The sequence below is a fragment of the Camelus ferus genome, chromosome 12 (genome assembly GCF_009834535.1).
Source record: "Camelus ferus isolate YT-003-E chromosome 12, BCGSAC_Cfer_1.0, whole genome shotgun sequence".
NCBI lineage: Eukaryota > Metazoa > Chordata > Mammalia > Artiodactyla > Camelidae > Camelus > Camelus ferus.
Genome location: NC_045707.1, coordinates 4538195 through 4565103, shown reverse-complemented (window position 1 = coordinate 4565103; position 26909 = coordinate 4538195). Strand labels below are relative to the sequence as shown.

Here is a 26909-nt window from a genome sequence, read left to right as displayed (position 1 = left end):
CATGGCTCCTCTCTTAAAGGTATGTTGTAAGGCTTAACTGAGTTAATACACCTAAAGGGCTTGGAGCAAGCTGTCAACAGAGTGAGTGCCATGTAAACATTTGCATCTTATAAATATTGATGAAAAATTTGTGACTTTTACACTGTAGCTAGGTTCCCATTCTGACAGGCCCATTATGTTCCCTTCACTTACAGATATATCCCTCTGGAGAGCTAAGGAGGGTCTGTGTGTTGTCCTGGCTGTGCCCCCACCAAGGGGGGCTGCCTGCCCCCATCCCTTCCAGAATCCCCAATCAAATCTTCAGAACGCGGCAGCGAGGACACCCTGATTTGGAAAGGGCTAGCTAACCCAAATCCAGCACTCCCCCCAAGGGTGGTCGGTGGGTTCTGGGGGCCCAATGCCTCCAGCCCTGCACAGCCTCCTGCATCTGGCTCAATTTGTTTACTCTTCTGCATGCAAAGTGACATGAAAAGCTGGGCAGCTCTGATCCAGGCCATGCAGGGAGGCATCCTGTAACAGAGAGACAGCAAAAGCATGGGCTTTGGCATGACAGCAGCTGGATTCAAATCTGGGTGCTGCAGCTTCCTTGCTGGGTGATGCTGGGCAAGCTAGTATCCCTCTCTGAGCCTCAGTGCCCCCTCCCTCAGGTATAAACACGAAGATAAGAGCACCAGCCCGCAAGGGAGCGGGTGAGGGCTTGGCCAGTCTTGTTCCTTTGCTGGTAAAATAGTAATAATTGCCGGGCTCCTGTCAGTCCCGGTAGCACTCCTGGCCCAGGGCAAATGCTCTGTAGGTGAGGATGTCACGGTACCAGGTGCTCCAGGTGCTCCAGGTCCAGCAGGTGAGAAGCCCACGGTGCAGTGAGGATGAACCTTCTCTGGGGAGAGCCGACCAGCACCAGGTCCCAGACTGTCTGGCCCAGCTCCCCTCACCCTGGGAGGCTTAACTCCATTTCCAGCCAGCTTCCAGGACAGGTAGATCAGAGCTGCCCGTCCAAACATCCTCTTCCTCGTCTGGAGGCTGGAGGAGCTAAAAATGCACCGCCTGGGCCCAAGGAAAACAAACACTGCGTTTCCCTTGCCTTTGTATACAGGACTCAAGGCCCAAGGCCACAGAGACAGTGTGGTGGGCTCCTCCAGGCCTCCCTAGGCCTGGGGGTCTGTCTGCCTTCCTGGGGTCTCCTCTCCTCCCTGGTACTCACAGCCACAGTGGCCAAAGCCTCACCTGGGTGGGGTGGGGTGGGGGGTCTATGTGAGGACAAACCCCCCTCCAGGTGACACGCTTATAGCCTTCCCAGCCATGGGTTCCTCTCCTCCCCTGTCTCTGGAGTTGGCAGGTGGGTGCGTGTGTGCAGCTTGGAGTGGCAATGATGATCACTGGGTAACTGACTTTCTTGGGGTGCCCTCTCCTGCTTTCAACACTTAGGGTGTATCAACTCATTTGACTCCATGAGGTAATTACTACTGTCATCTACATTTTCCAGGTGAGGAAACTGAAGCTCAGACTGAAGGTGGAGTGCCTTGTTTCAGGTCATGAGCTAATAAATGGTAGAACGGGGCTTTGAACCCCGGCAGTCTCTGCTGGGAAGCCTTGTCCCACGTCCTCTCTAAGCCTCAGTTTCCTCATGTGTAAAATGAGCACCATTTGTGGCCTGACCTTGGACTGTCCCCAAGTTGGAGGTGCAGCTCCTCCTCCATCAAGCCAGGAAAAATGACTGTGCCTGGCACGGGTGTTTCTGGGGCTCTCGGCAGAGCAGGGATGCCCAGGACATGTCATTCCACCCTTCAGAATTTGAGGGCACAAGTCTGCCCCTGGGATTGAAGCCAAGTCCTTCCTCAGCCCCTGGCCCCACTCCCAGGGTGTGAGGTGTTTTTAATGGATGAGAGCTTAGATTGCTCTAAAAAGCCTAAAAAGCCCCCGCCTTGGGCAGGCTCTCTCTGGCACCTAGCAGAGGGCTGTGGCCCCTCAGTTTTCCACTTGGCTCACACCTATCGGGGATGGAAGGGTGAGAGTTATGCAAGTGTGGCCCCCATCCCACATAACCCGCTCCCTGCTCTCCTGGAAAGCCTGAGTCCTCAGCAGCCTCCGTGTCAAAGATGGGCAGGGGCCTTCCCGGGTCTGCGAGGGAGGTGCCCCTCAGATACCCTGTGCATCTCAGTTTAGAGGCTCATGTTATAAGCTCCCTCCCCAACTGTTTCTACCCTTGAGACAAGTGGAACCAACAGGCTAGGAAGGAATAGGCAAGATGTTTTCTCATTTATTCATTCCTTCAGCAAGCATTTATTGAGCAACTGCTGCACTGCAGAAGCTGGAAGGGATCTCAGTCTAGTGCTAGACCAATAAATGGGCAATGGCAATACTGTGGGGGAACATGCTGTGAGAACCCAGAGCAAGAACCAAGCCTGGGGGGCTTCCTGAAGGAGGTGCCAGCTAAGTTGAGCTGTTCAAGAGGAAAAGGAGGAGGTGTTCTTTCCTTCACACATTGACATGTTGTTTGCAAGGAGAGGGTGCAGGCAAGGGGTTCTCCATAGCATGGCATTCAGGCCCAGGTGTCATGTGGTCCCTGCTGCCTCCGCTGTCCCTGTCCTGCCACTTCTAAGCAGTGCACAAAGACATCTAGACTGTAATGATTTGTGTCTACCTCACTCAAGATCCTGGCAGTCCCAGAGAGCCAGGACTGGCTCTCCTTCCTCATTCTATGTCCTAGTGCTTCACACAGGATCTGCATACAGTAGGTGCTCAATGATGCTGCTTCCTGTAGCCTTCCCCCATCACTTCCCTCTCCTGGGGCAGAGCTGTGTGCTCCCTCTCTGTGCTCCTATGGCACTGTGTATGGAAGTCAGAACTCCTATTGGTACAGCACTCTTAGCTGGCAAAGTGCTATTGTGTGTATTCACATGTTTGCCACGCACAAAAGCACTGTGTAAGACATGTCACTGCTGTCACTGTTACCTGCCAGGAGGCAGCACAGCACGGAGGTGTAAGCGTGTGGGCTCTGCAGTGGGACTGCTTGGGTTCAAGTCCCAACTCCACCACTATGTGACCTTGAACCTTGTGGCTATGTGACCTTGAACAAGTTGCTTCTTCTCTCTGTGCTTCAATTTCTCCACGTGTAAGACAGGAGTACCATACCTCACTGGAGCACTGAGAGATCACATGCAGAGTAAGAAGGACACTACCAACCATAAGTTCACCTCAATAATAACAGCAGCCATTGTCAATTATAAAGAAGGATTCAGAGGGTCAAGGTCAAAATCACCCAGCTGTCCAGTGGAGCAGTTTTAGCTCTAAGTCCCTATGTTTCAAATCTAGTGTTTGGAGATTACCTTCCCATCTCTCCCCACCCCATCTCCCTTGTCACCCTATCTCCTAATTTTTCTGCTTATGCATCTGTCTATCCTTCCTCATGGGGGCTCCTCCAAAGCAGTATCAACATTATGCCATCTCCCCGGTGCCTGAAACAGTGCCTGGCCACCAGGGAACACTCGAAAGCCGTAGCAAAGAAACGATGCACTCTGGGTGCCAGGCATCCCACTCTGTGCTTCCACGTGGATTATTTTATCTGAGCCTCCAGACCACTCTATGAAGTAGGTACAAATTCTTCTACAACTGGATTGAAATAGAATAAAGCACTTACCAGTCTAGATACATGTGTCTAGCCTGAACCCATCATCACCAGCAAGGATGACAAACATTTCCATCACCCCTAAAAATCCCCCATGTCCCTTTGAAATCACTCCCTCCCTTCAATTATAGATTTATCTTGTATGTAAGGAAGGAAATCAAGTTACTGAGAAGTTAAACTTCCTAGAGATGCTTGGCCAGCAAGTGGTCACACCAGTATTTGAACCAAGGTGACCTGCCCCTGACCTGTCTCTTGGCCACTGTGCCACACTGCCTAGGCAGTAATGAACAGACGGTGGTGTGTGTGGCTGTTTGTAGAGGGGCCCTCCTGGGAAGTCCTTCCTCCTCCTCAGCACCCCTACCTATTCAGGCCCTAGAAGATGATTTATGAAGAGATGATGAGTGCACCTATCTCAGTGACTAAGAGTGTGTGCACTTGTGAGGAGCAGACTGCCTCTCCATAGGGATGTGTGGGTGCAAAGGGCAGACAACAGAGACAGCACAAGGGGACCAGATAAAGGTGTCCTCGAGCCAGGAGCTGGGCGATAAAGGGAGCCTGCGTGTCCTGTGTGGGTGCTGGGCTCAGTGTGCAAGCGTGTGACTCTGTGACTGTGACGGTGTGACTGCTGAAGGCAGGGACATAGCAGCTCCCAGAGCTGGGGGGCTGAAGGTGTTAACTGTGTGAATGCTGGCGTGGATAGGGTCCTGGGCCACCAGCCTGTGGGCTGAAGGAGGCAGTAAACATCAGGGTGACTGGAGGACCATGATGGCGGCCCTGCAAGGATGCTGCAGGGTTGTGGGGGGTGGGGGCTGTGTGACTTTGCAGTTCAACAAATTCAAATTCAGCCAATGCCGGCAGCGCCTGTTGTGTGCCAGGCAACCGGCGAGGAGGAGGAGATGTGCACCCAGCTTTCAGCTGAATGGTACTGGCTGCAGGGTTTGTGTGATCACCTTGTGGCTGGTTTGGGGCTGGGTGCTTTTTGCCCTTTCTGGCATTAAGGCCACACAATAACTCTACCCCACTTTGAGGTGAGATGGAGGAGCACAGAAAGGAAGTGACTTGCCCAAGGTGACCCAGCTACTCAGCACCAGGGCAGGCTCTGCAGAGCCTGAGTCCTTCACCTGAATACCTGTGACAGGGTGCAAATGTCTGGTCCTGAAGGTGCTGGGCTTGGACTCCTGCAAGCTGGGGGCCTTGGAGACACTCCCCCGACCCTGCCAACCACGTGGGCTAGAAACAAGGCCACGGTCACTGTGTTGAGGGGCCCAGCAGTTGGCTGCCCTTAGTTCTTCCTTCCCAGCGGCCAGATTCCTGGCAGAGGGGCTGCTCAGCTTTTGGAGACCCCTAAGCGCCCCATCCTTGCCTCAGGCCCTCCCGGAGCTCCCGCCCCTCTACCCCCCCTCCTGGCGCTGACTCTCGGCCAGAAGAGGAAAGGCTGTCTCCACCCACCTCTCGCACTCTCCCTTCTCCTTTATAAAGGCCGGAACAGCTGAAAGGGTGGCAACTTCTCCTCCTGCCGCCGGGAGCAGCCCGCCTGCCTCCCTGTGCGCCCGCAGCCTCCCCCGCTGCTTCCCTGAGGGCTCCCCTCTGGCCGCCAGCGCCCATCTTTCATTCCCGAGATAGAGATATTTTGCGCGCACACATATACACACACGCGCAAAAAGGGGGAAAAAAGCCCACCCTCCAGCCTCGTTGCAAAGAGAAAACCGGAGCAGCCGCAGCTCGCAGCCCGCAGAGGACGCCCTGAGCGGCAAGCAGGCGGGCAGACGAACAGACCGACTCGCGCCGCGTCCACCTGTCTGCCGGGCCCGGCCCAGCGCGCAACGGACACGCCGCGCGCGCGGAGCAGCCGTGCCCGCCGCCCGGGCTCCGCGCCAGGGCGCACACGCTCCGGGCCCCCCACCCGGCCCGGGCGGGAGTTTGCACCTCTCCCTGTTCGGGTACTCGAGCCGCCGCTGCAAAGCCAACTTTGGAAAAAGTTTTTTGGGGGAGTCTTTGGCTTTGAGGTGCCCAGCTCCGCGCTTTCCGACTTCGGGAGCCTTTCCAGAAAATGTTGCAAAAAAGCTAAGTCGTTGGGCAGAGGAAAACGCCTTTAGCTGGAGAGTGAAGACGAACCATCGACTGCCGTGCTCTTTTTCCTCCTGGAGGTTGGAGTCCCCTGGGCGCCCCCACACGGCTAGACGCCTCGGCTGGTTCGCGACGCAGCCCCCCGGCCGTGGATGCTCGCACGGGCTCGGGATCCGCCCAGGTAGCGGCCTCGGACTCTGGTCCCGCTCCCAGGCCCTCCCCAACCCCCCAACGACGGAGCCCGGGCCGGGGGCGGCGGCGCCCGGGGGCCATGCGGGTGAGCCGCGGCGGCGGCTGCAGCGGCCTGAGCGCCTGATCGCCGCAGACCCGAGCAGAGCCCACCTCCCTCCCCAACCCCCGCCCCTCACCCTGGCCGCGGGGGCGGCGCGCTCGGTCCACGCGTCCGGGGCCCCGCGGGGCCGGGCCCGGAGTCGGCATGAATCGCTGCTGGGCGCTCTTCCTGTCTCTTTGCTGCTACCTGCGTCTGGTCAGCGCCGAGGTAAGTTGCGACGGCAGCTGGGGCTGTTTCGCTTCATTCATTACCCCTACCTCTACCCTCTGATCGCCCCCTCTTCTCGCTGCAGTGAACTTTGGATCCATGCAGCCCCTGGGCCTCGCGCAAGGCGCTAGGTAACCTACAAGGGCTGGGACGCGAGGTCCGGGAGGTGCCAGGCTCTAAGGGGAGCGGGCAGCGGTGGCTTTCTTTCCTGCGGTGCGATCCCAAATCTTCCAGCTTTTAAGCGTCAGGGGTGGGTGTGCGTGGTCCTGTTTCCTACCCCTCAGGAACCCGAGAATAAGCCCCCTTCCTGCCAAAGGGAGAGGGTGGGGTGGTGCCAAGGCAGCAGGCAGCGCGTCCTTCCCAGCCCACTTCGGTGCAGCTTAGGTCCTGTCCAGGACCCGGCTTGCATGGGAGATGCGAGCTCGCGCACCAGTGGCAGCCACGCCAATCTTGGGCGGGGGTTTGCGTCCCACTCTGGCCCCCACTCCGGGTCGGGGTGTGTGTCCTCGGACCAGTGCAGGTCTTGCCCGGCCCCAGAGTGAGGTGCAGGAGCAGCTTGTGTCTTGGGCGCGGTGGGTGCCGAGAGAGATTTTGGGCACTTGGAATTAGGGGAGGAGTAGGGGCTCTTAGGGAATACAGACCCCGGGGCGGTGTGTGCCTGAGGTCGCGCCATACCTGCGCCCGCGCCCTGCGAGAAGACGCACCCCTCTCCCCCGCTTGCAGGGTGCGGAGCGCGCAGCCTGTAAAAGCATAGCAGCAAGGGAGGTGGAGTATAAAAACGTCTGCGGGAGCTATCAGGTCGGATGAATGCCCCGCACCCCTCCCCGCCTCACGTAGCAGTGAGTTGGCAAGTCTGCCCGGAATCCAGGTGGGAAAGGGGGCGGGGCAGGGAGGAGGCGCGAGGTGCTGGGGAGAAGAGGGCAGCCGGGAGCCGGCGTGCCTGGGTCCCGTCCCGCCTCCGCTCGGCCGCAGCCGGGAGCCCGCATCTCGCCCGCTCCCGGGGAGGGCGGGCACCTCTTGGCCTCCAAAGAGGCGCAGAAAGGAGGCGGCGGCGGCGAAGGGGTTAAAGTGAAAAGCTCCGAGGCCGCGGCCGGGCCTTGGGCCGCCGCCAGCGCAGGTTGTTTTGACCACGGAGGAGCCGTCGCCGTCTCCTTTTGTTCTCGGGGCTCCTCGAGGGCCGCCGGCCGCCCGCCCTGGGGCCCCGCCCTTCCGCGGCCAGCCCCTGCGGCCAGCACCCGGGAGGGAGGACGCGGGGCTCGGCCTGGCCCCCTGCAGGCCCCTCCCGACGTCCCCTCCTCTTTGCTCCCGCAGCCCCCCGGGCCGCGGCCAGCTGTTGGGGAGGGGGGCGCCGGCCGGCCCCAGCTGCCGTCTTTCCTCGCCGCGGGGCCTGGGGGCTGGGCCCGGTGCCAGGGCGTCCTGGGAACGGCGGCGCCCCCACCGCTGCTCTCCGCAGCCCACCCCGCCCGGCCCCCCGACTCGCTCACTCACCCCACGCATGCACACTCTTGGCCGGAGGCGATGCTGCGCTCCGGCGGGCGGGCGGGTGCGCAGAGCAACGGGCACGCATTACCACGGCCGGGTCGCGCGCCCGCCGCCGCCACGCCCGTGCACACGCGGGGCACACGCGCGCGCACCACATACACACACACGCACGCACGGCCCCCGAACACGCATCTTGAGCACACGTGCGCGCACACCCACGCACGCGTACAGGCACGCACGGCCCCTACACCCTCTGCACCAGGTGCCCACCCCCGAGCAACAGGTGGGCCCACCGTGGTTCCAGGAATCTCATTACCTCTGGAGCGATCCCATTTCCTTCCTGGGCCCTATGAGGGAGAGGAAACAGGGACCCTTACATCAGGTCCCAGGTCCACAGCACCCACTTGGTTTTTGCCTAATTAGATCAGCTCCATGTCTCTCAAGCATTACCCCTCTGTGATTGCTTTTTTTAAGCCATGCTCATGTGGCTGAAAATGGTGTTGATGTGACTGGGGTCGCTGTGATGTCCCAAGCATTTATCCCCTCAAGTAAGTCCTTCTTTAAATCTCCAAGACTGGAGGCCCTGAACGCCTGAGGGGGCTCCCACCCTTGACTGTTCTTTTTTGTGGAGCCCAGCATGCTCTGGAGAGGCTGGATGACAGCTGCATAAGGCTTTCCCAGGCCTGCCCTCACCGTTTCCAGCTTCATCCAGCACCTCCTCCTCTTCTTCCACAGCTCCATGGGTTTGGTGGGGTGGCTATGGTACAGAAGGTGGTGCCTTTCTCCTCACTTTAATCACAGCATCCTTAAACACATGGCCTTCAGGAACCCACAGTTGTGTAGTGCTTTGCAGTTTACAAAGCACTTTCCTGCAGAGCCTGAGTAAGCTTCAGGAGGCGAGAACTAAAGGGAATACCTGTCGACATGGGGGCCAGTCCAGGAAGGCTTGCTGGTGGAGGTGGCCTTCGTCAGGTCCCCTCCATGCTTGGACTGAGCCTCAGGTAGAGGCCTCAGCAGCTGGGAAGAAGGGCTGGGGAGCTCTGAGGTAGGTCCTGGCTTAGGGTTGGCCATGAGGGCCCATCTCCATCAGCTGAGCTGGCTTCCGGGAGGGTGACTCCCATTGTCATGTGATGCCTCTGGCCTCAGCACCCTTCTACTGAGAAGGAGTGAAGGAGCCCATAGTCCTTAGCACCCAGCTTCTTTCTGGTTTGCTAATGGCCTTAGGGAGTGAGAGACTGACTTGCTGGGATCTCCAGGCCCTAGAAATGTCTTAGGATCAAACAGAATTTGGAGGCTCTGGTGAAAGACCTCGGAACAGTGTGTGTGTGCGTGTGTGTGTGTGTGTGTGTGTGTGTGTGTGTGTGTCTGTGAGAGAGAGAGAGAGAGAGAGAAAGCTATTGGTTCAGTAGGAGTGGTAGAGAGGTGCTTGCCATGGGCCTCGTAAGTCCCTCTCAAAGTCTTCCATCACCCGCCATGAAATGCCCCTCTAGCACCACAGTTTTCATTTTCTGAGTTATTTAGTTGTTTATGAGTTGTTTTTCCTCACTTGAGTGCAAACTCCACTAGAGAGCTTTTGTCTTGGTCACCACTGTCTACTCTGCTTCGAATGGTGCCTGTAATCTGTAAATATTTGTGAAAAGGACAGTGAATCCTGGAGGGTAGGGGTAGGGCTAGGGAAGGACCAGACACGTGTCCAGGGCTTGCTAAGTGCTTTACAGACATGGCCTCCTTCAGTCCTCACCCAGGGCAGCCCAGCAAGGCCACACTGCCCTCCAGCAGGCATTTTCATTTTGAGTGCCCCTGTTCCCCTCCACCCCTCCATCCTGAGAGAAAAGCATGTCTTTCTTCTCTATGTCTTGGGACTTGGACTGGACAGGGGAGAAGAAACAGAAGGAAAATTAGATTTCAAAGGTTCTGTGTGTCTTGAGCTGGGCCTCAGTTTCCACCACCTAACAAAACAAAATGAGAAGGTTGGGTTAGCTCAGAGTTCCCCCAGAGCAGCAGAATTACCTGGCCTCTTGAAAATGCAGATTCCTGGGGCCCACTCGGTGCTGGGAGTTGGGACTAAGGGTGGCAGTGATTGCAGTGGGCTGCCAGTATTATAATTGCTGCACTGGCCCCTCTCTTCCTGGTCAAAAAATTTTTCTGCTCGAGGGAGAGATGGGAGTCCAGTGAGGGGCTGGGCTGACTGTAGCAGGGGTCGGGGAGTGGGGTGGGGTCCCAGGAGCAATAGGGCAGGGAGATGCTAGGTGGGAAAGGGTGGTTCTAAATGGCTTCTGTGGTCTGTCCAGAGAAGCCTTCTTCAAAGGGCTTGGCTTTGGCATTGAATCTAGATCAGGCCTGAGACTCTGAGGCAGGCGGGCGCTCCAAGGCCCTGTTGGCTTCTCCCTCTGCCCGCTGCTGACAACGCCCCTGGTTGCTTGGGCCGACCCAGTGTCATCTCCGTCGGCGGAGCGGAACGGCAGGCGGGCTGGGGAGTGCGCGTCTGTGTGTGCACTGGGGCCCAGGCAGAGGGTGGGGTCCAGGTCCCTTTAATCTGCCAGCCTGGTTGGGAGCTGTAAGTCACCTGGCCTCAGCCAGCTCGTGCCCTTCCTACCTTCTGCAGCTGGCGTTGGGGGTGGAGTGGGGTGGGGACGAGGCTGTTTGCCTTGGCTCCCATGGCTGGCTGTGCCCCAGCTGCCTTCTGGCCACGCCCTTGCCCTACCAGGAACCCCAGGCCTGAGATCTGGGACAGCTTCATCAGGGTGCCATGCCTCCATTGCTGTCACTGAGGGGAGCTGCCCGCCTACAGAGGCTTCTAGAACCTATGCCTGGGGAAACCCAGGCTCCACCGGCTTGCTCACCCTCCCACACCACGACCCCAAGCAGGTGCCCCTGTGAGTCTCCCCCAGGGCATTGCATCCTGGAGCTGACCACAGACTGAATTTCCCCACCCCTCAGCCACCCCCGGCCCCGGAAAGGAACCACCCACCAGCCCACATGGCCCCAGGCAAGTGCCAGTGTGGGGCTCAGGTGCCATTTCCTGTGGCCCAGCACCGGGGATAATGCAAAGCCACATTCTCTCCTGTGGGCAGGCAGCTCACCACCCACCTACTGTCATCCTTAAAAATGTCCTGCACTGCTGGCCCTGCACAGGCGTGCCCTCCAGGAGCCACACTGAAGGAATGGATGGTGACCACAGCACAGCTCACTAACTATCATTTGCTGGATGCTCTGCTAGGTGTGATTCCCCAATAACCACCCCCTCCATGAGGTGTTATTAGGCCCATTTAAAAGATAAAGAAGCTGAGGTTTTAGGTTGTTAAAGACTCCAAGAACCGAGGTTCCCCTGCAGCTGAAGCCCTTGCTTGTTTGTCTGGTGCAGAGTTTCTCCATCTCTGCGCTGGGGACATTTTGGGCCAGAGAATCCTTTATTGTGGAAGGCTGTCCTGTGCATACAAGGATGTTTTGCTGGCCTCCACCTACTAAGGCCTGTAGCACTCCTCTAGTTGTTACCACCAAAATGCCTCGAGACATGGCCAGTGTCCCCTGGGGGCCCATTCATCCCTGGTTGAGAACTTGAGAACCACTGCTTTATGACATCCACAGGGTGGGGAGCAGACAGGAGCTGGGAGAGAGGGGCCTGCCCTGCCACTCGCTAGTCTTGTAGACCTGTAGCCATTTACTTGATTTTTCTAAGCCTCACTTCCTCATCTGGAAGATGGGAATAAAAACAGTACCAGGCTCTTGGGATCCATAGCATTTAGCTTGGTGCCTGGCACATAGCTAGCACTTCACAGAAGTTAGCTGTGGTGTTAGTATCAAACCCAGGGGCTCTCAGTGCATTCTGGGCATCCAGTGGTCAAATTACTAAAAACAGGTGCAGGAATGGTCTCTCTACTTAGAATAAAGTCCACTCTCTAGGAGACAATTTGCTTGGGGGTAGGAGAGAACATCCCAGGTGATCCTCCTGGTGGAGGAGGTGGGAAAATCATACAAGAGGGAACCCCAGGGAGAAGGGGAGAGTCCTTCTTCATGCATTTTACCAGTATTTTATGAGCACCTACTATGTGCTTCTTCCACCTCCCCAGTATCTCACCTGGCGTTTCCCCACCAGCCTGGGAGCTTCTGGGTTTGTTTCCATAAGACACCATCTCCTTTGCCTCATAGGCTAGGTCTGGGGCATCTGCAAGGCCTGAGTAGGGGGTCTGCCTACTCTGCCATGACTGGCTGCTGCAGCCATCTCTCCAGTGGGCAAGGAGGTCTTGGCATGAGCGCTATGTGCCATTTGGTACTGGACCTTCTGGCTGCTCTTAATTGAATCATTACCCCACAAGCAGCCTGGGAGACCTGACTGGGTACCCCATCCGTGGCTTTCCTCTGCTGTTTCTTCTGCCACCCCCTGGCAGAATTAGAATTGAATCAATTGTTTTCAGCCCCTTCAATTCACAAATGAGACCCAGGACCAGAGAGGGGTGGTGACCAGCCTGAAGTCACAGGGAGGTTAGTAGCAGGATGAGGTGGATTCCAGCTCTCTGAACTACCAGATCTGGGGCAGATAAAACCCTCAGGGTGAGTGGCCTGCCTTGGGCTTCACTGAAGACCAGCTGCCTCCTTTCCATTCCATGGTTGGGTCTGGTGTTCACATTTGGTGACCACCAGAGGCGTGGCCTCTCTGAGGTTGGATGAGGCGGGGCACAGTGGAGAAGAGAGAGGAGAGTGAGGGGCCGCTGAGTCGACACCCCTCCTCCATCTCACACATGCAGCTCCTGGCTCCCCGGCTGTGCAGCCATGGACCCCAACTCCTAGCCAAGCTGACTACTAGACCCCCACCCTTCCCTCCCTCACACCTCCCGACAGAACTAGGCACCAGGCAGGATTATAAGCTCCACGTTCAAATGCAGAAACTGAGCTCAGGGGTCTCAAGAATTCATTGGAAAAGCAGTCACGGCCACTGTCCACCTTGGGTCTTCTGACTCCAGGCCAACTCGGGTGGACAGAGCTGCACATGGTAGGACCTCTGAAGGAGGTGTTGATAAGTGATGAGGAAACAGAACTTTGGGGGAGGCTAGAACCTGATCAGTCAGCAGGCTCCCAGCAGACCTTTCAGGGAGCATCTCCCAGGGCTGGCCTTGAGGCAGGATAGTCTCTCTGACCCGTCAGTCAGGGAGAGGGCAGCGTTCCTTCCTGGAGGCAGCCTGTGCTGAGCTGCTCAGCTCTCCAGGCAGTGGAATGTTCAGTGAACCAGCTAGAGCAGGAGCACCTCCCCTCTTAGCCCAGGAAAACCGAGGCACAGAGTTGTGTAATCCACAGTCAGGCCGTAGTAAGTTGGGTCTGCGTGTGCCCTCGCCAGGGCTCCTTCCACAAGACACAGCCCTCCTCTGTGTGCGCGCGCGTGCACGCGCGTGCACGCACGTGCGTGTGTCTACATGGGTGTGAGTCCGGACACGCAGCAGATCTTAGGCATTTTCTTTGCCCAGAGGCACTGATTGTTGGATTATGCTTTTCAGCCTCTCATCTGCCCTCACCTCTTTCTCAAGACCTTTGGCATCAGCCCCTCGGGTCTCCCCGGCCTGTGGGACGTGGCCGTGCCCTTCCTATTTGAGCTGCTCTCATGTTATTGTGGGACCTGTAATTTCCCTGGAGGAAGCCCGGCTCAGAATGGGGCCTGTTAAAGTGCTTATTAAGTTTCAAGTGTTTTTGGTAACAGGCCAGAGGGGCTCTAAAAATAGGGTTTGGTTGAGCATGGGGCATGGGTGAGCTTTCAGGTTTCCCGGCCATATCTGAGGATTCCCTTCTCTTCTCTTTGAGTGAGAGGCTAAGTAGATATCACTAGTGCACATGGCCTCCTGAGACCGACCTACTCCTCAAGCAGTTATTAAACACCTCGTGTACCCAGGAAGCTGGGAGTAAGGGTTCTGCCATCAGAAAGACCTGGGTCTGAATGCAGGTTCTGCTGATAAATCAGTTGTAGGACTCTGACCAAGGATGTCACCTATTTGAGCCTGTTTTTTTCATCTGTAAAATAGGGATAATTAGATCTCCCATGACAAATGCTGGCTGCCTTTAGCTGTCAGGTGTGGAGGGGAAGCAGACAGAAATCAGATTGTTGGAGCCTCCCAGAACCTGGGTCTGATGGGGAGACAGACACATACAGTCAAATCTAACTTAAAGCGAGCTGGGGTTCCTGTTAGGGGCTGAGGGGTGCAGATCTGAACTGGGTTTTAGGGGCTTGGGCAGGTTCTGGCCCCAGGCCTTTGTGCTCCTGCTCTCATCCTGGCCGTCTGTTCGCCCATGGCCAAAGGTGCCCTGCGGGAATGTTCTATAGGACAAAGTGTGTATGTTTGGAAGAGAACCACAGCTGGAAAGCCCTTGCTGCCAGCTCACTTGGTCCCATATGTCTGCCTGGCAGGGGGACCCCATTCCCGAGGAGCTCTACGAGATGCTGAGTGACCACTCGATCCGCTCCTTTGATGACCTCCAGCGCCTGCTGCATGGAGACTCCGTAGGTAAATTGAATCCTCATCCGGTGCTCTGGCCCTCTGCCGAGTTCTGGGGAGCCAGGCGAGCAGGGCAAGGACATCCCCTCTTCCTTGACATCCAGAGAACCAGAGCCTGTGGCAGCTCATGGAGGGCTGAGCCACGCCCGTCCAAGGCAGGGCTGAGTAGGCGGGCGGGTTGCTACCTGGGACGTAGGGTGTGGCAGGAAAAGCTCCCACATGTGGCTCTGGCTTGCTGCAGAGGGTGGGGTACCGAGAGGAGGGGGCAGGGAGAAGGTGCCCAGGGCATCTGCTGAGTGTATATCCAGGTGTGGACTCAGCCAGGGAGGGTGGTGCCGGAGGAGCCATCTATCTCCCTGCCGCTCTGGCTGAGGGCCCAGTCTCCAAGGTCTCCCAGGGACACCTGGCCCGGACCAGTGGGCAGCCCTGCCCATGCCCGAGAATGCGCTCAGCGCATGGGCACGTGCTCGGTGGCACACACGTGGCGGGGCTGGTGGGATGGGTCGGGAATGTATTTATAAACGCTGTCTTCAGAGCAAATTCCATTCTATTCTAACCTCTGGCCTGTTCCCTGGAGCCCTGCTCGGCACCCCCCCCTGCACCCCCAGCTCTCCTTCCCTCTGGGGTTTTGTCTCTTTGTCACTTTGTAATCCTTGCCCAGACTGCTATCTACGGGGGACAGCATTTCCTGCCTTTGTTTCCTCTCCCCGTTGGGCCCCTGGCTCCCTCTCAAAAGCATTCCCGGGCCCTTTCAAACCTGCCTGTGCGGGGGCTGGTGAGGCCAGCAGGAGGGGGCCCCAGCTGGGCCCACCTATTGTTCACCAGGCCCCCCACCCCACGTCTCCCACACCCCCCACCCCATGCCCGACTGGCCAGCCCTGGTCAACACAATGGGGCAACTTCCAAATTTAGCCTTTCTGCTGTTTCTTTCCAAGGCCCTTGGCCCCCACCCTCGGGCAGCCCCTACGCACCCCGGGTGGGGGTCGGGGTCCAAGATGAGGTTTTCAATAGTGGGCCTGTTTCAAGGCAACCATGTGGCTATTTTTTCCTAATAAACTTAACCTTTCCACAAAGCACATCTTTTCCCCATCTCCTCCCCACGAGGGACATTCCAGAGATGGCAGAGAGAAAGGAAGGGAGTGAGAAGGACAGACAGACAGACTGGCTGACGTGGGAGCAGCAGGCTAGACGGAAAGGCACCAGTTATAGCACAGCCTCCTCCAAACAGGACCCCCTGGGAGTCTGCACGGATGAGCGGGAGCTTTGTCAATGGCAGAGTCAGCAGGCGGGGTACACAGCATGAGCCGCGAGGTGCCACGTGGAGTGGGCAGGACACCCTGTAGCTTCTATGCTGGCACTTCAGCCATCAGAGAGACAGAAGGGTCTGCCCATGATGCAGTGTGGCTCCAAGTCCTCTCCCACCCTCACTTCCCGCAGCGGCTTCCGGCCGCCATCTAGAGAGAGGGATGTCTCTGAGGAGTGCTGATGACGCTGAGATGGATGAGGGCCGCCCAGGCTGGAGGAGGGAGCTGTGGTTTGTGAACTCAGGAATAAATGGACAACTTAGGGCAGACATGGGGCAAAAGGTTAGAGGGAGAGGGACAGAGACGGTGGAAGACTGGGGGCCAGAGAGAGACCCCCCCCAGCCCCCACCCAGCAGGCCTGGCTCCCCACCCCTCTCCCTGCCTTCAGCCCCCACCCCTTCCCTCTCCTTCTCTCCCTCTCTCCCGCCCAACTGGGCCATTGTCCGGGGCTCCAGAGGGGCTGTGTCCAGGGCACGCTGGTCCCCCCTGGGGATTCTGGGAATTTCTCCATTCAGCACTTCCTATGGGAACGCTGGGTGGAGGGGCACTGGAAACTGGCCTTCAGAGCTCTGGGTCCTCACCCTGCCCTGGAGGCCAAGGAGGGTTCTCTTATAGTAGCAAAGGGGATGGGCTATTTTTAACTCCATTGACATGGGTTCTGTCCAAATATGTGGCTGAAGGTCCCAGAGAGGGGCTGATGATAAGTCAGGGCTCCACCACCCTCTGAGCCCCGTGGCCACCCCAGCGTTTGCCTGGAGAGGCCACTCCTGGTAGCTAGGACCCTCAGGTTTACAGGGAGCAAAAGGGGAGACTATTTTCTGGAGTGGTGTGCCAGTGAAGGGTGAGAGGCAGTCCTCCTACCTGCCCCGGAGCCTGCTCAGAGCCCCCACCCCATGGTCTGGCCAGCCAGCAGTTATCAGAGCACGTCTGACCTCCTCTTACAGATGAAGACGGGGCTGAATTGGACCTGAATTTGACCCGGTCCCATTCTGGAGGCGAGCTGGAGAGCTTATCCCGAGGGAGAAGGAGCCTAGGTAAGGCTGAGGGTGACAACGGTGGCCCCTCAGAGGTGGGAGGCAGGGAGGGAGAATTGGGGATGCAGCCAGCCCGAGGCTGGAAGGCTGGCTGTTTTGTCACTTAGGACTGAATGGAGCTAAAAGACTGTAACGATCCTTAAATTACCCTCTATCAAGGAGTTGAGTCACACTGTTTTCTGAATATAGTCCTTTAAAACCTCATTTGTTCATTAGTTTCACCTTGGAGGTAGATACTGTTAACCCCATTTTATAGTGTTGAAAACTGGGGCCCAGAGAGGGTGAAGAAGTAGCTGAGGTCACACAGCTAGCAGGTGGTGGGTTTGGGATCCCAAGTAGCTCTTCTCACTTGAACCGAGTGCCGTTGGCAGGCTGCCTATGTCTGCTGCTGCAAAGGGCTGTGCCTGGAACAGCAGGCGTGAAGCAAAGGAGGATAGAGATCACTGGGTCCCACAGAAGCCTTCCCAGGGAGGCAGGTGCCCACTCCAAGCCCCTCCTTCTCTCTGCCCACCTGCGGGGCCCAAAACACTGTGGACAGTGGCTGGGGGGCCTTCTACATAAGAGTCGAGTGGCCTGAGTTTCACTGCCCGCTCTGAATTTGGGCGGCTCATTTAGCTCTCGGAGCCTCAGTTTCTGTACATGTAAATAACGACAGATGACAATATCCCCAGCATTGACTGTGTGCCCGCTGTAGGCCAGGCTTCACTCACATTACTCCTTTGATAGGCAAGTGCAGTGTAGGCACTGTTATCCCATATCATAGGTGAGGAAACTGAGGCTTGAAAGAAGCAACAAGGTAAGAATAGATTACAGTGTAAACAGCAATGTGAGAGTGGCTACAAGATAATATACAAGTAAAGGCCACATGCTGGGCAAACCCATAAATGTGTGAAATCATAGAATAAAATGGCTGAGGGCTGGTGGAAGGAAACTGACATGTAAAACATGCCAGTGCTCTCAGAATGATCTCACTGATCCTTACAATGTTTCTTGGGTATAGATCTCTTCATTCCCATTTCACAAACTGGGAAACTTAGGCCTTAAGCCCATCAGCAACCTGCCCAAGTCCCATGGCTGGTAACAGCCAGGACTTGAACCCTCCACCCCCAGGTTGAAGGAGGTGAGAACAGGCCAGCCATTTCTAAGGGTAGGCAGTCCCATAGTGGCTCCGCCCTGGGCTTTCCTGCTGGTGGGGGGTCTGGACAGGCCCACCTCCCTGACAGAGGTCCCCGCTCCCTCCAGGTTTCCCGACAGTCGCTGAGCCAGCCGTGATCGCTGAGTGCAAGACACGTACTGAGGTGTTCGAGATCTCCCGGCGCCTCATAGACCGCACCAACGCCAACTTCCTGGTGTGGCCACCCTGCGTGGAGGTGCAGCGCTGCTCCGGCTGCTGCAACAACCGCAACGTGCAGTGTCGCCCCACCCAGGTGCAGCTGCGGCCCGTCCAGGTGCGCAGGCCACAGCCAGCCCCGGGGATGGGGGTGCGGAACACGCTGACCAGGCTCCTGGCGGGTGAAAGGCCTTTCTTGCAGGCCCCAGGGCTCTGTCCAGACAGGGCCACTCGTGGGAAACTTCCTCCAGACGGGTGTGCGGAGGCCACCCATGGGTCCACCGAGGCCACCCAGGCTGCTGTGAACACGAGCCACAGACAGGCCCCCCGGGCAGGGCTGGGTGTGGGGCCAGATGTAAAGGATGCTGCCTCCTCCTTTATGGGGAATAAAATCCCCAAATATCCCTTGAATAGACTGGTTCACAAGTATATTGTACACTCGGAATGTTGTGGGCAGCTGCTCCAGTTCCCCCAAAGCTCTCCCCTATTCAGGGCTCTCATTCCACCCAGAAAAAGGCTCGGTTAGGTGCCCCAGCATCTCTAAGGCCCACTCATCTCCCTTTGACAAGTCATATCTTTAACAAGGAGGACAGAGACCCCCCCAACTAAGAGACGTTGCAGGAGCTGGGGCAGCCCCTAACAAAGAGTCAGAATGCTGAGTCCTGACCCTTTCTTGGAAAGGTTGGGTATACACTCTGACTCAAGGGAAATTTTAGAGTAGAGGCTGTTCTGGGGAGCTCCCTGTCTCACATGGGGCAGGGCAGGGCCAGAGAAGTCTCAGCTGTTTTCTGATTCATATGGAAAGGTTTCTGCACTCCTTGGGCCAGCCTTGCCCACACACCAGGTTAGGCTGGGCTGAGCAGCTGGGTGGTAGGCACACCTCCCCAAGGCTCAGGACTGGCTGGTGAACCCTACCTACCCTTGCCAAGTGCTCTGCCTCCTTCTCCACACTCCCCTCCCCTGTGGTCAGCTCTGGCCTGTCCTAGTGTCCGCCTTCCATCCCAGGCCTGGGCCCTGTGCCCAAGATTACTGATGTCACTCTCCACCCAGCACCCACTGTCATGGTATCTCCTGTCCCCAACACTGCCAGCTCTGTGGATGGACACCTGACAGCTGACCTGCCCCTTCCCGCCTCCCTCCTGGATAAAGCCTCCCCCCACTTCCTTCCAGACAACCATCTCCCCGCCTCTGCAGCAGCCCCTGACCTTGGCTGGCGCTTCAGGAATGAGGATACCACAGGCCCCATGCTCAACCCGGAAATGCCTTCCTCCCTCTCTGGGGGTTCCAACGGGGACTGCAGAGGCCAGGTCGGGAGGGCTTGTTTTGATGGAAAAGCTACGAGAAGGGCAGAGGGCAAGGTCCTGCAATTGTTTGGGCCAAAGTGTCTGCCCTGCACTCTCCAGGCTTTCGAGGAAAGATCCACAGGGGATGCTGCGGGGAGGAGCAGGCAGGTGGCTCCCTTGGCCCCTATCCCTGTGGTCTCACAGAATCACTTTGATCTTCCAGGTGAGAAAGATCGAGATCGTGCGGAAGAAGCCAACCTTTAAGAAGGCCACAGTGACCTTGGAGGACCACCTGGCGTGCAAGTGTGAGACGGTGGTGGCACGACCTGTGACCCGAAGCCCGGGAAGTTCCCAGGAGCAGCGAGGTAACTGCCCATCCAGGGCCTGACTCTAATTGCTCAGCCCTGCAGCCCCCTTCTCCAGTGGCAGCTGCCAGGGGCACATGGGGATCAGGCACGCCCCTGGTTACATTCACTTGAAGCTTTTCATATCACTGACAACAATCCAGATTCCTCCCCTACCTGTGAGGCCTTATGGGAGAAAGTAGCCCACCACCTCTCACCCAGTTGGCCCTCTGGCCTTGCTGCCAACTATTCCCCCTTACTTGTACCACCCCAGGAAGGTTGGCTTTTCTGAGTGGCCAAGTAGGTTTCTGCCTCAGGGCCTTTGCACATGTCACTCTGTCTGACATTCACTTCTCCTAGCTCTTCACAAGTCTCGCTCCTTCTCTTCACTTGAGTCTAAGGTCAGAAGTCACCTTCCTTCTTGAGATCTGCTGGCCACCCCATCCAGAGCAGCCATCATTCCAGCCTTGCTACCACAGCCCCCTACTTTGTTCAGTGGGTGTATGAAATGGTGGGAGGAGCCATGGCCTGGACCAGAGAACAAACACCTCACACATATTGTCTTCAGATATTTAACAACTTGTCCTGGGGATGAGAAATCACACTAATTCCTTGTAGCCTTGGTGGAAAAATTAGGACCAGTGGAGAAAAATCACCAGAGACAGACTGTAACTCCATACACACAAAAGCTGGTAATCAGTCAGGGGTCCAAGATGGAATTGTCTGTCTTACTAGGTGATGAGTTCCCCATTGCTGGAGCTATACAAGTAAAGGCTGGACAACCATGCAGCTGGGGTGTGACAGACACAGCTCAAACATCGGATGGATACATGAAACTGGAGTTTAGTTCCTATCCTTAGATTTCATGAATTCACAATTTCAGGGGCATAGTTTGACTTAAAAAGTGGAAAGGGACTGAAAAAAAAAATAATGTGGTCCAGTTGCCTCCTCTACATTTTACAGAGACAGTGCCTGAGGCCCAGACAGGCTGAGGACTTGCCCAAGGTCACACAGCCAGTTCCAGGCAGGGGCATAGCTAGAACCCAGGTATCCTGAAGGTCTACGCTTGGCTCTTACCTCACCCTGACAGCTATCACTGGCTCTTAAACTTGTCTCATCATTTTCTTTTTTTTTAAGATTTTAAAATCTTAGAGTTAGAATGGATGACGTGCAAGTCAGTCCTTCAGTGTTAATGACAGGGCTGCTGGAGCACAGAGAGGTTAAGGAACTTAATGAAGAGTGCACAGTGGCAAAGCCTAGCCCAGAACCCAGGTCTTGTAACATCTAGTTTGGGGTTCTTTTGACTGACTCCTGCTGCATTTTCTCCCTTGAATGTTTGCAGTAAGGATCAAATGAGAACCCTTAAGTTAAGAGGATTAAATGAGTATAAAAAAATCACACAAGTAACTGTTTTGATTAACTTTCTCTGGTTAGGGGACAGGACAATCTTGCTGTCATTTTTTCTTAACAAGCCTCCTGAAGGTAGGGCCATCTCTTAGCCTCTTCCTCCTGTTCTCAGAGTTGAGCTGAGGCCCAGTGCCTTGGGAAGACTGAGAATTTGACAACTTCAAATCAATGTGTTGTAAATTATTTGTAGCATTAACATGGAGAATGATTTCTAGTCAGGAAAAATTACATCTTCTTTATGTTCAGAACGGGGTTCTTTTCCATGCCTTTGTTTCATGTGATTTTCTAAACCAGTTTCTTGGGCAGTGTGTTCAATCACTTGATATGTAGGCAGCAGAGTCTCGCCACTGTAGTTTCAGCATTTTGGCCCCGGATGCTGATTCTTCCAGCAGCTGTCTGCGGGCAGGGCTAAGGCTTGGGATGTGGCCCGTGTGGTGGTCAGTGTCAGACCTCCTGGGCACAGAGCTCTGCTCCATATCACCTAAGAGCTAAGTGACAACCTTGAGCTTGCTCCAGCTCTGCCCAGCCCAGTGTCCTGCTGATGGCCCTGTTTCTGGAGCGGAAACTCTGGCCCTTCAGTGGCCCTCCTGGGTAGCCTCCCCCAAGGAGGAACTGAGACCTGCCTGAGTCCCTGTATTGCCTGTTTTCAGAGATGAGTGGCTGCCTAATGGGAGCTTGTGTCTGTGAGGTAGGAGGTCAGGTGCTGGCTCCAAAGAGCTGGGTGGGCCGGGGAGAACTCGGAAGGCTCCCAGGAAGAGGTGGGCCTTGAGCTTGGCAGACAAAACTTTCATTGCCAGGGTGTCTATCTGGGCACCCAGGAGGAAGAGAGACATAAGCACTAACCTTGACTGAGACTTGCAGGTGAAGAGATTTCCAGCCCAGTGGTTAAAAGCAAGGATTCGAGGAAGATCCCTGGGTTCAAATCCCAGTCTTTCTGTCTCAGTTTCCTCATCTGTTAAATGTACATACCTGTACCTGCTGTGAGGATAAACAAGCTTAGAACTTTGCCAGGTGTGTGCTAAGTGCTAGCTAAGGGTTTCTGGCTGTTTCCATGTATTATCTCCTAACACGGGAGCTGCTGTTCTCAGTTTTACAGATGTGGAAATTGAGGCACAGAGAGTGTACATGACTTTCCCCAAAGCATACAAGTAACACTTGGGAAAGCCCAGTGTGGATCCAGGTGGTCTGCCCACAGCCCGAGCTCTGGCCTGCCCCCCACTGTACTGCCTACAATCGGGGAAAGGGGTCAGGGACGGCCCAGGTCAGAGGCAGGGCATGTGGTTCCTCCAGAAGCCCAGTGGCTCCCTCCTCCTGTGATGAGAAAGGGCTGAGGTTGGTGGCAGGAAATCTCAATAGAGGGTCAAGCTGAGGGAATAAGAAATAAGTGAATAAGAGCAGCTGCTATCTGCGAATCATCTTTTCTCTGAACGTAGTGGCTTAAGACAATAGCCATTTTCTATTCTCCCCCCATTGTGAGTTGACTGGGCTCAGCTGGGCGATCCTACTCTTCCGTTATCTGGCAGCTGCACTGGGACAGCTGGGCCTCTATCCCTGTCCCTGTGGTTTGCAGCCTCCCCTGCAGGGGAACCAGACTTCTTAAGTGGCATCACAGGGCTCCCCAAAGTGCAAAGTTGGGAACTGCCAGGCCTTCTTAAGTCTTATGCCTGGAACTAGCCAGCATCAGTCTGCCTCCTAATATTGGTTAACAGATCCAAGTCCAGGCCAGGTTCAAGGGGTGTAGAAATAAGGGGCATAGCAGTGGGGTAATGACAAGGAGCTTGAAGCCATAGTTCACCTGCCCCCGCTCCGTCTCTGCCAGCATACCGTCAGCTATTCCTTCCACCAGTCCTATGAGGCAGGCAATCTTATTATCCCATCTCACAGGTGGGAAAAGAGACACAGAATGGTTCAGTAATTGTCCCTAAGGTACAGCTGATGAGCGGTGGAGCTGGGATTCAAACCCGGGAGGTCTGGCCCCAGCCTCCCCTCCCACCCCTCTCTCAGCCCAGAGGATCTGGGGAGGTCTGTGGCAGGGCTTGATCAAAAGGGATAGATTCCTCTGCTTCCTCCTCGTCACCCGTGCTCTTCCTCCTGCTAACAAGACCTTTCTTTCTCTCTTGCAGCCAAGACACCCCAAACTCGGGTGACCATTCGGACGGTGCGAGTCCGCCGGCCCCCTAAGGGGAAGCACCGGAAGTTCAAGCACGCACATGACAAGAAGGCACTGAAGGAGACCCTCGGAGCCTAGGGGCATCGCAGGAGAGTGCGGGCAGGTGAGGGCCAGGTGGGGAAACTGAGGCCCAGCACTGCATTTCCTTCTCCCTGGCCTGTGGCTTGGGCTGAGGAAAGGGTTGGGGTAGAGGCATTTTCCTATACAAAGTCCAGGCTTGAAGCCTTGATCCCCTCTTCCTAGTTATCAATGGGGATAACCATGGGGACCCCAGCCCAGCTGTGTGCCAGCATACCCTAAGGGAATGGGAGGTCTAAACCTCAAATCTCCCAGCACTGCTGGAAATCGGGGACAGCTGGTCGACCCTGGCAAGGTGGGGCGTGTGAGCGTGGGATGGAGCCCCTGGGCTGTCTCTGACCCACTGTGTCCCTCTGCTTGGCCTGCAGGGTTATTTAATATGGTATTTGCTGTATTGCCCCCATGGGGTCCTTGGAGTGATAATATTGTTCCCTTCATCCGTCTGTCTCGATGCCTGATTCGGACGGCCAATGGTGCTTCCCTCACCCCTCCACGTGTCCGTCCACCCTTCCACCAGCGGGTCTTCCCTCAGCGGCCTCCAGCATCTTGCCCAAAAGCCCAAGAAGGAAATGAAGGACCTGGACTCCATTGCTGTTTTCCTCTTCTGACCTGGAAGAAATGGGATAAGAGTGCAAGAGAGACTGATGGGGTCGCTGTTGGTTGGGGGAAAGGGGCTTCCTTCGCCCGCGCTGTGGACTGGCCCGAAACTCTGCATGTGGGCCTGAGGGCCTCTCAGCATGGCCTGCCTGGTCCCTGGACCTTCAGGTAGCTCTGCAGGGAGCACTCCCAGGCAGGCCTGGGGTACTCCTGTGGCTGAGACTATGTGGGGGAGCAGAGACTGGAGAAACCCCCTCCTGCAGTGCCCAGGCCTGGTCAGCTCTCCTTGGTCATCTCTGCTCACAGTGGCTTCTTTTCATTTTATATATTTGAATTCTTTGAAGATGTGGACTCTTCTGGGCGGGTATGGCCAGAGCACCAGGCAGCCAAGTGCCCTCTCAGATGGGTTAGAGATGAAGTTTGTTCTGGAGGTGGTTGTAGATGGTGATCTGGGCATCCACTGCCTCCTGCCACTCCCCCCTTCACTTTTTCCTCTGTTTCATCTCTCTACCTCCACCCTATGTTTCCTCCTGTCCTGGCCCTACAGTCTGCTCCACCCAGGGGCTCTTGGACCCCTGATTGAAGCCTCAGATAATCCCAGTCACTATTCTGTAGGACAGAAGACCAGCAACCAGGGCAGCAGGGGGCCTGCCCATCAGATCCCAGCCCAGCCAAGACTGCCATGTAAGGATGTACAGGGTGTGCACTGCACAACGGCACTGCATGCAGGGATCACAGTTCACACACACCATAGATGTGGCCAATTTGTATATTTATTATGACAATTTTCTGGCATATGAAGGTTAAGTGTCTTGAGGAAAGAGATCCTTTTCCTAATTGACACAAAGGCTCTGTGTGGACTGGCTGGGCCTCTGACCCAACCCAGGACTTGGAGAGGTTGGACAGGAGTGAGCCCTTGGTGGGGGGCAGGGAGACAATACTTGTCCACGTGGCCTCCATTTCCCCAAGTCCTCAGCTCAGGCAGTCTCCCTTCCAGACAGGTGCGGAAAAACCCAAGAGAAAGTCTTCAAGGGAGAGAGCAGCCTTGCCCCGCCCCTGCGTGCTTCCCCCATCTTAGATCCTTTTGAGTTCCATCTCTGGTGGCTCCTCCCAGGAAAGCAGCTCTTGGGCTGGGAGTCAGGGAGAAAAGGGAAAAGATCCCCAGGGCCCCCTAGGGGTGGGGTCTGAGCTCCCACCTCCCTTTCCACCTTCTACTGCACTTTCCCCCCTCCCCCTCTCCAAAATCTGCTTCCTTCTGTTTGTAAAGTTGGTGATTATATTTTTGGGGGCTTTCCTTTTATTTTTTAAATGTAAAATTTATTTATATTCCGTATTTAAAGTTGTAAAAAAAATAACCACAAAACAAAACCAAATGAATCCGCCGGAGATCTGTCTGTTGGCACTGCTGTGACAATTACCCTTTCCGCGTTGGCAGGATTTGCCGACAGCTTGCAACGTGTTCCTCTCGCCCTAGGAGGCTCAGGCTCACACTCACGCACGCACACACGCACGCACACTCACACATGCGTGCGCACACGCCAGCCCACTGCTCTGAGGGAGGCCTCTGTCGGGGAGAGCCACACGGCCCACTCTGTCGGTCTTGGTCCTGCTGCAGCTCCGGATACCTGGACCCCACGTCCCAGCCCTGTGCCTGTCACTGGCAGGGACAAGGGATGGGTCTCTAACTTGAGAGTCTCCACAAGTGAAATGAATCCTCAGCATTGTGGGGTGGGACTGGCTGTGGGGAGGGGATACCCGATGTGGGGAAGGCTGGAGGGGTCCCAGAGGGGCTGTGGGGTTAAGAAGAACACAGCTGAAAGTTGGAGCTAGGGTCTGATCTTGGCTCAGCCCTTAGAGAGCTGTGTGGCCTTGGGAAAGTCACAGCCCCTCTCTGGCCAGTACCTCATCTGAAACACAAGAAAATGACCAGGAGACCTGTGGTCGACAAGGTCCAGCTGTGGGGTTCTGTGCTTTCCCTCATCCACAAAGACTTGGGTCCCCTCCCATTAAAAAGATGCTAAATGTGTTCTGGGTCTTAACTGCAGGCAGATTGGAGCTGATGGAGAAACCTAGGAGTGGAGAATCTGACTCATCATAAGGACAAACTAAAACAGCAGAACTCTGCCCCAAAGCCCCCCTCTTTACCTGCTATATTTATCTCTGTAAGACAGATCCTCTTTTGGCTCACTCTACATATATATTTGACCCTTGAACAACACGGGGCTTAATCCACATATAATTTTTAGTCCGCCCTCCCTGCCTGTCTTTCATCTGCAGCTCCTCCTCTGTGGATTCAACCAACCATGGACTATGTGGTACTGCAGGATTTAGTATTGAAAAATATCCGTGTATAAGTGGACCCGCATAGTTCAAACCCAAGTTGTTCAAGGGTCAACTGCACACATTTCCTTGACTCCTCTCCGCCCCCCACTTAGAGTTATTTTGTTCACTTCTCTGTCCCCAGAGCCCAAAAAGGGTGTCTGGTATATAGTCGGTGCTCAAAAGACACCCGCTGAATGAATGAATGTAAAATGTTACTGGAGCCATCCAGTACGTCTGCCCCCAAGTCGCAGCTTGTCTGGCTGTTCTTCATCACACATGCTATGGTGTTGCAGGGAAACTGCACACTCTGAGGGTGTCACTAACTCCAGATAAGGTATTTCAACTTCTTAGCCAGCTCCATGCTCAGCACTGCATCTTCTTTAATTGGAAGATCCTTGAGAGATGGGGGCATGTCAAATCCACCTTCTAAACTATCCAGCCATCATCTCTCTTCATAGCTACATCTCTCTCTCTCCATCCATCCATCCATCTACCTACCCACCCACCCACCCACCCTTCCATCCACCTACCTATCCACTCATCCATCCATCCACTTACCCATCCATCTATCCATCCAGCCACCCACCCGTCCAGCCATCTCCCTCCTTCCTCCCTTCTCTATCACTTTAATCATGTTCCAAGCTCTGTACTTGCCACTTCATTTTATTAGCTTCTGAGGAGTGTGGTGCCTGTGAAGGGAACAGAGATTTAGCACAGAACACAGCCAGCCCCATCGCAGCAACGCTAACCCCCCTGCATGGCTTTATGGAGCAGCTGCATAGGTTAGAGACACGAGGGCCAAGCGCAGCTCTAGGCATGGACTTCATCTCGGTCAATGGCAGGGGTGTTATTTTTTAACTCTCAGCACCCAGCAAATGGCTGCTCAGA

At 55.7% G+C, this 26909-nt stretch overlaps 1 protein-coding gene across 2 annotated transcripts; it reads left to right on the top strand.

Moving 5' to 3' along the window:
- Window positions 1-6059: 6059 nt before the first annotated feature.
- Window positions 6060-25076, top strand: PDGFB (platelet derived growth factor subunit B). Of its 2 annotated transcripts, none has more exons than XM_014551718.2 (7): window positions 6060-6191; window positions 14065-14161; window positions 16401-16490; window positions 17733-17938; window positions 19327-19468; window positions 22978-23127; window positions 23620-25076. In XM_014551718.2, exons 1-6 carry the CDS (start codon window positions 6129-6131, stop codon window positions 23100-23102), a joined length of 723 nt encoding a protein of 240 aa, XP_014407204.1. In that variant the 5' UTR covers window positions 6060-6128; the 3' UTR covers window positions 23103-23127; window positions 23620-25076. The 2 variants fall into 2 exon arrangements, with proteins under 2 accessions (XP_014407204.1, XP_006176018.1); XM_006175956.2 differs by having other exon boundaries at window positions 23471-25076.
- Window positions 25077-26909: the final 1833 nt, after the last annotated feature.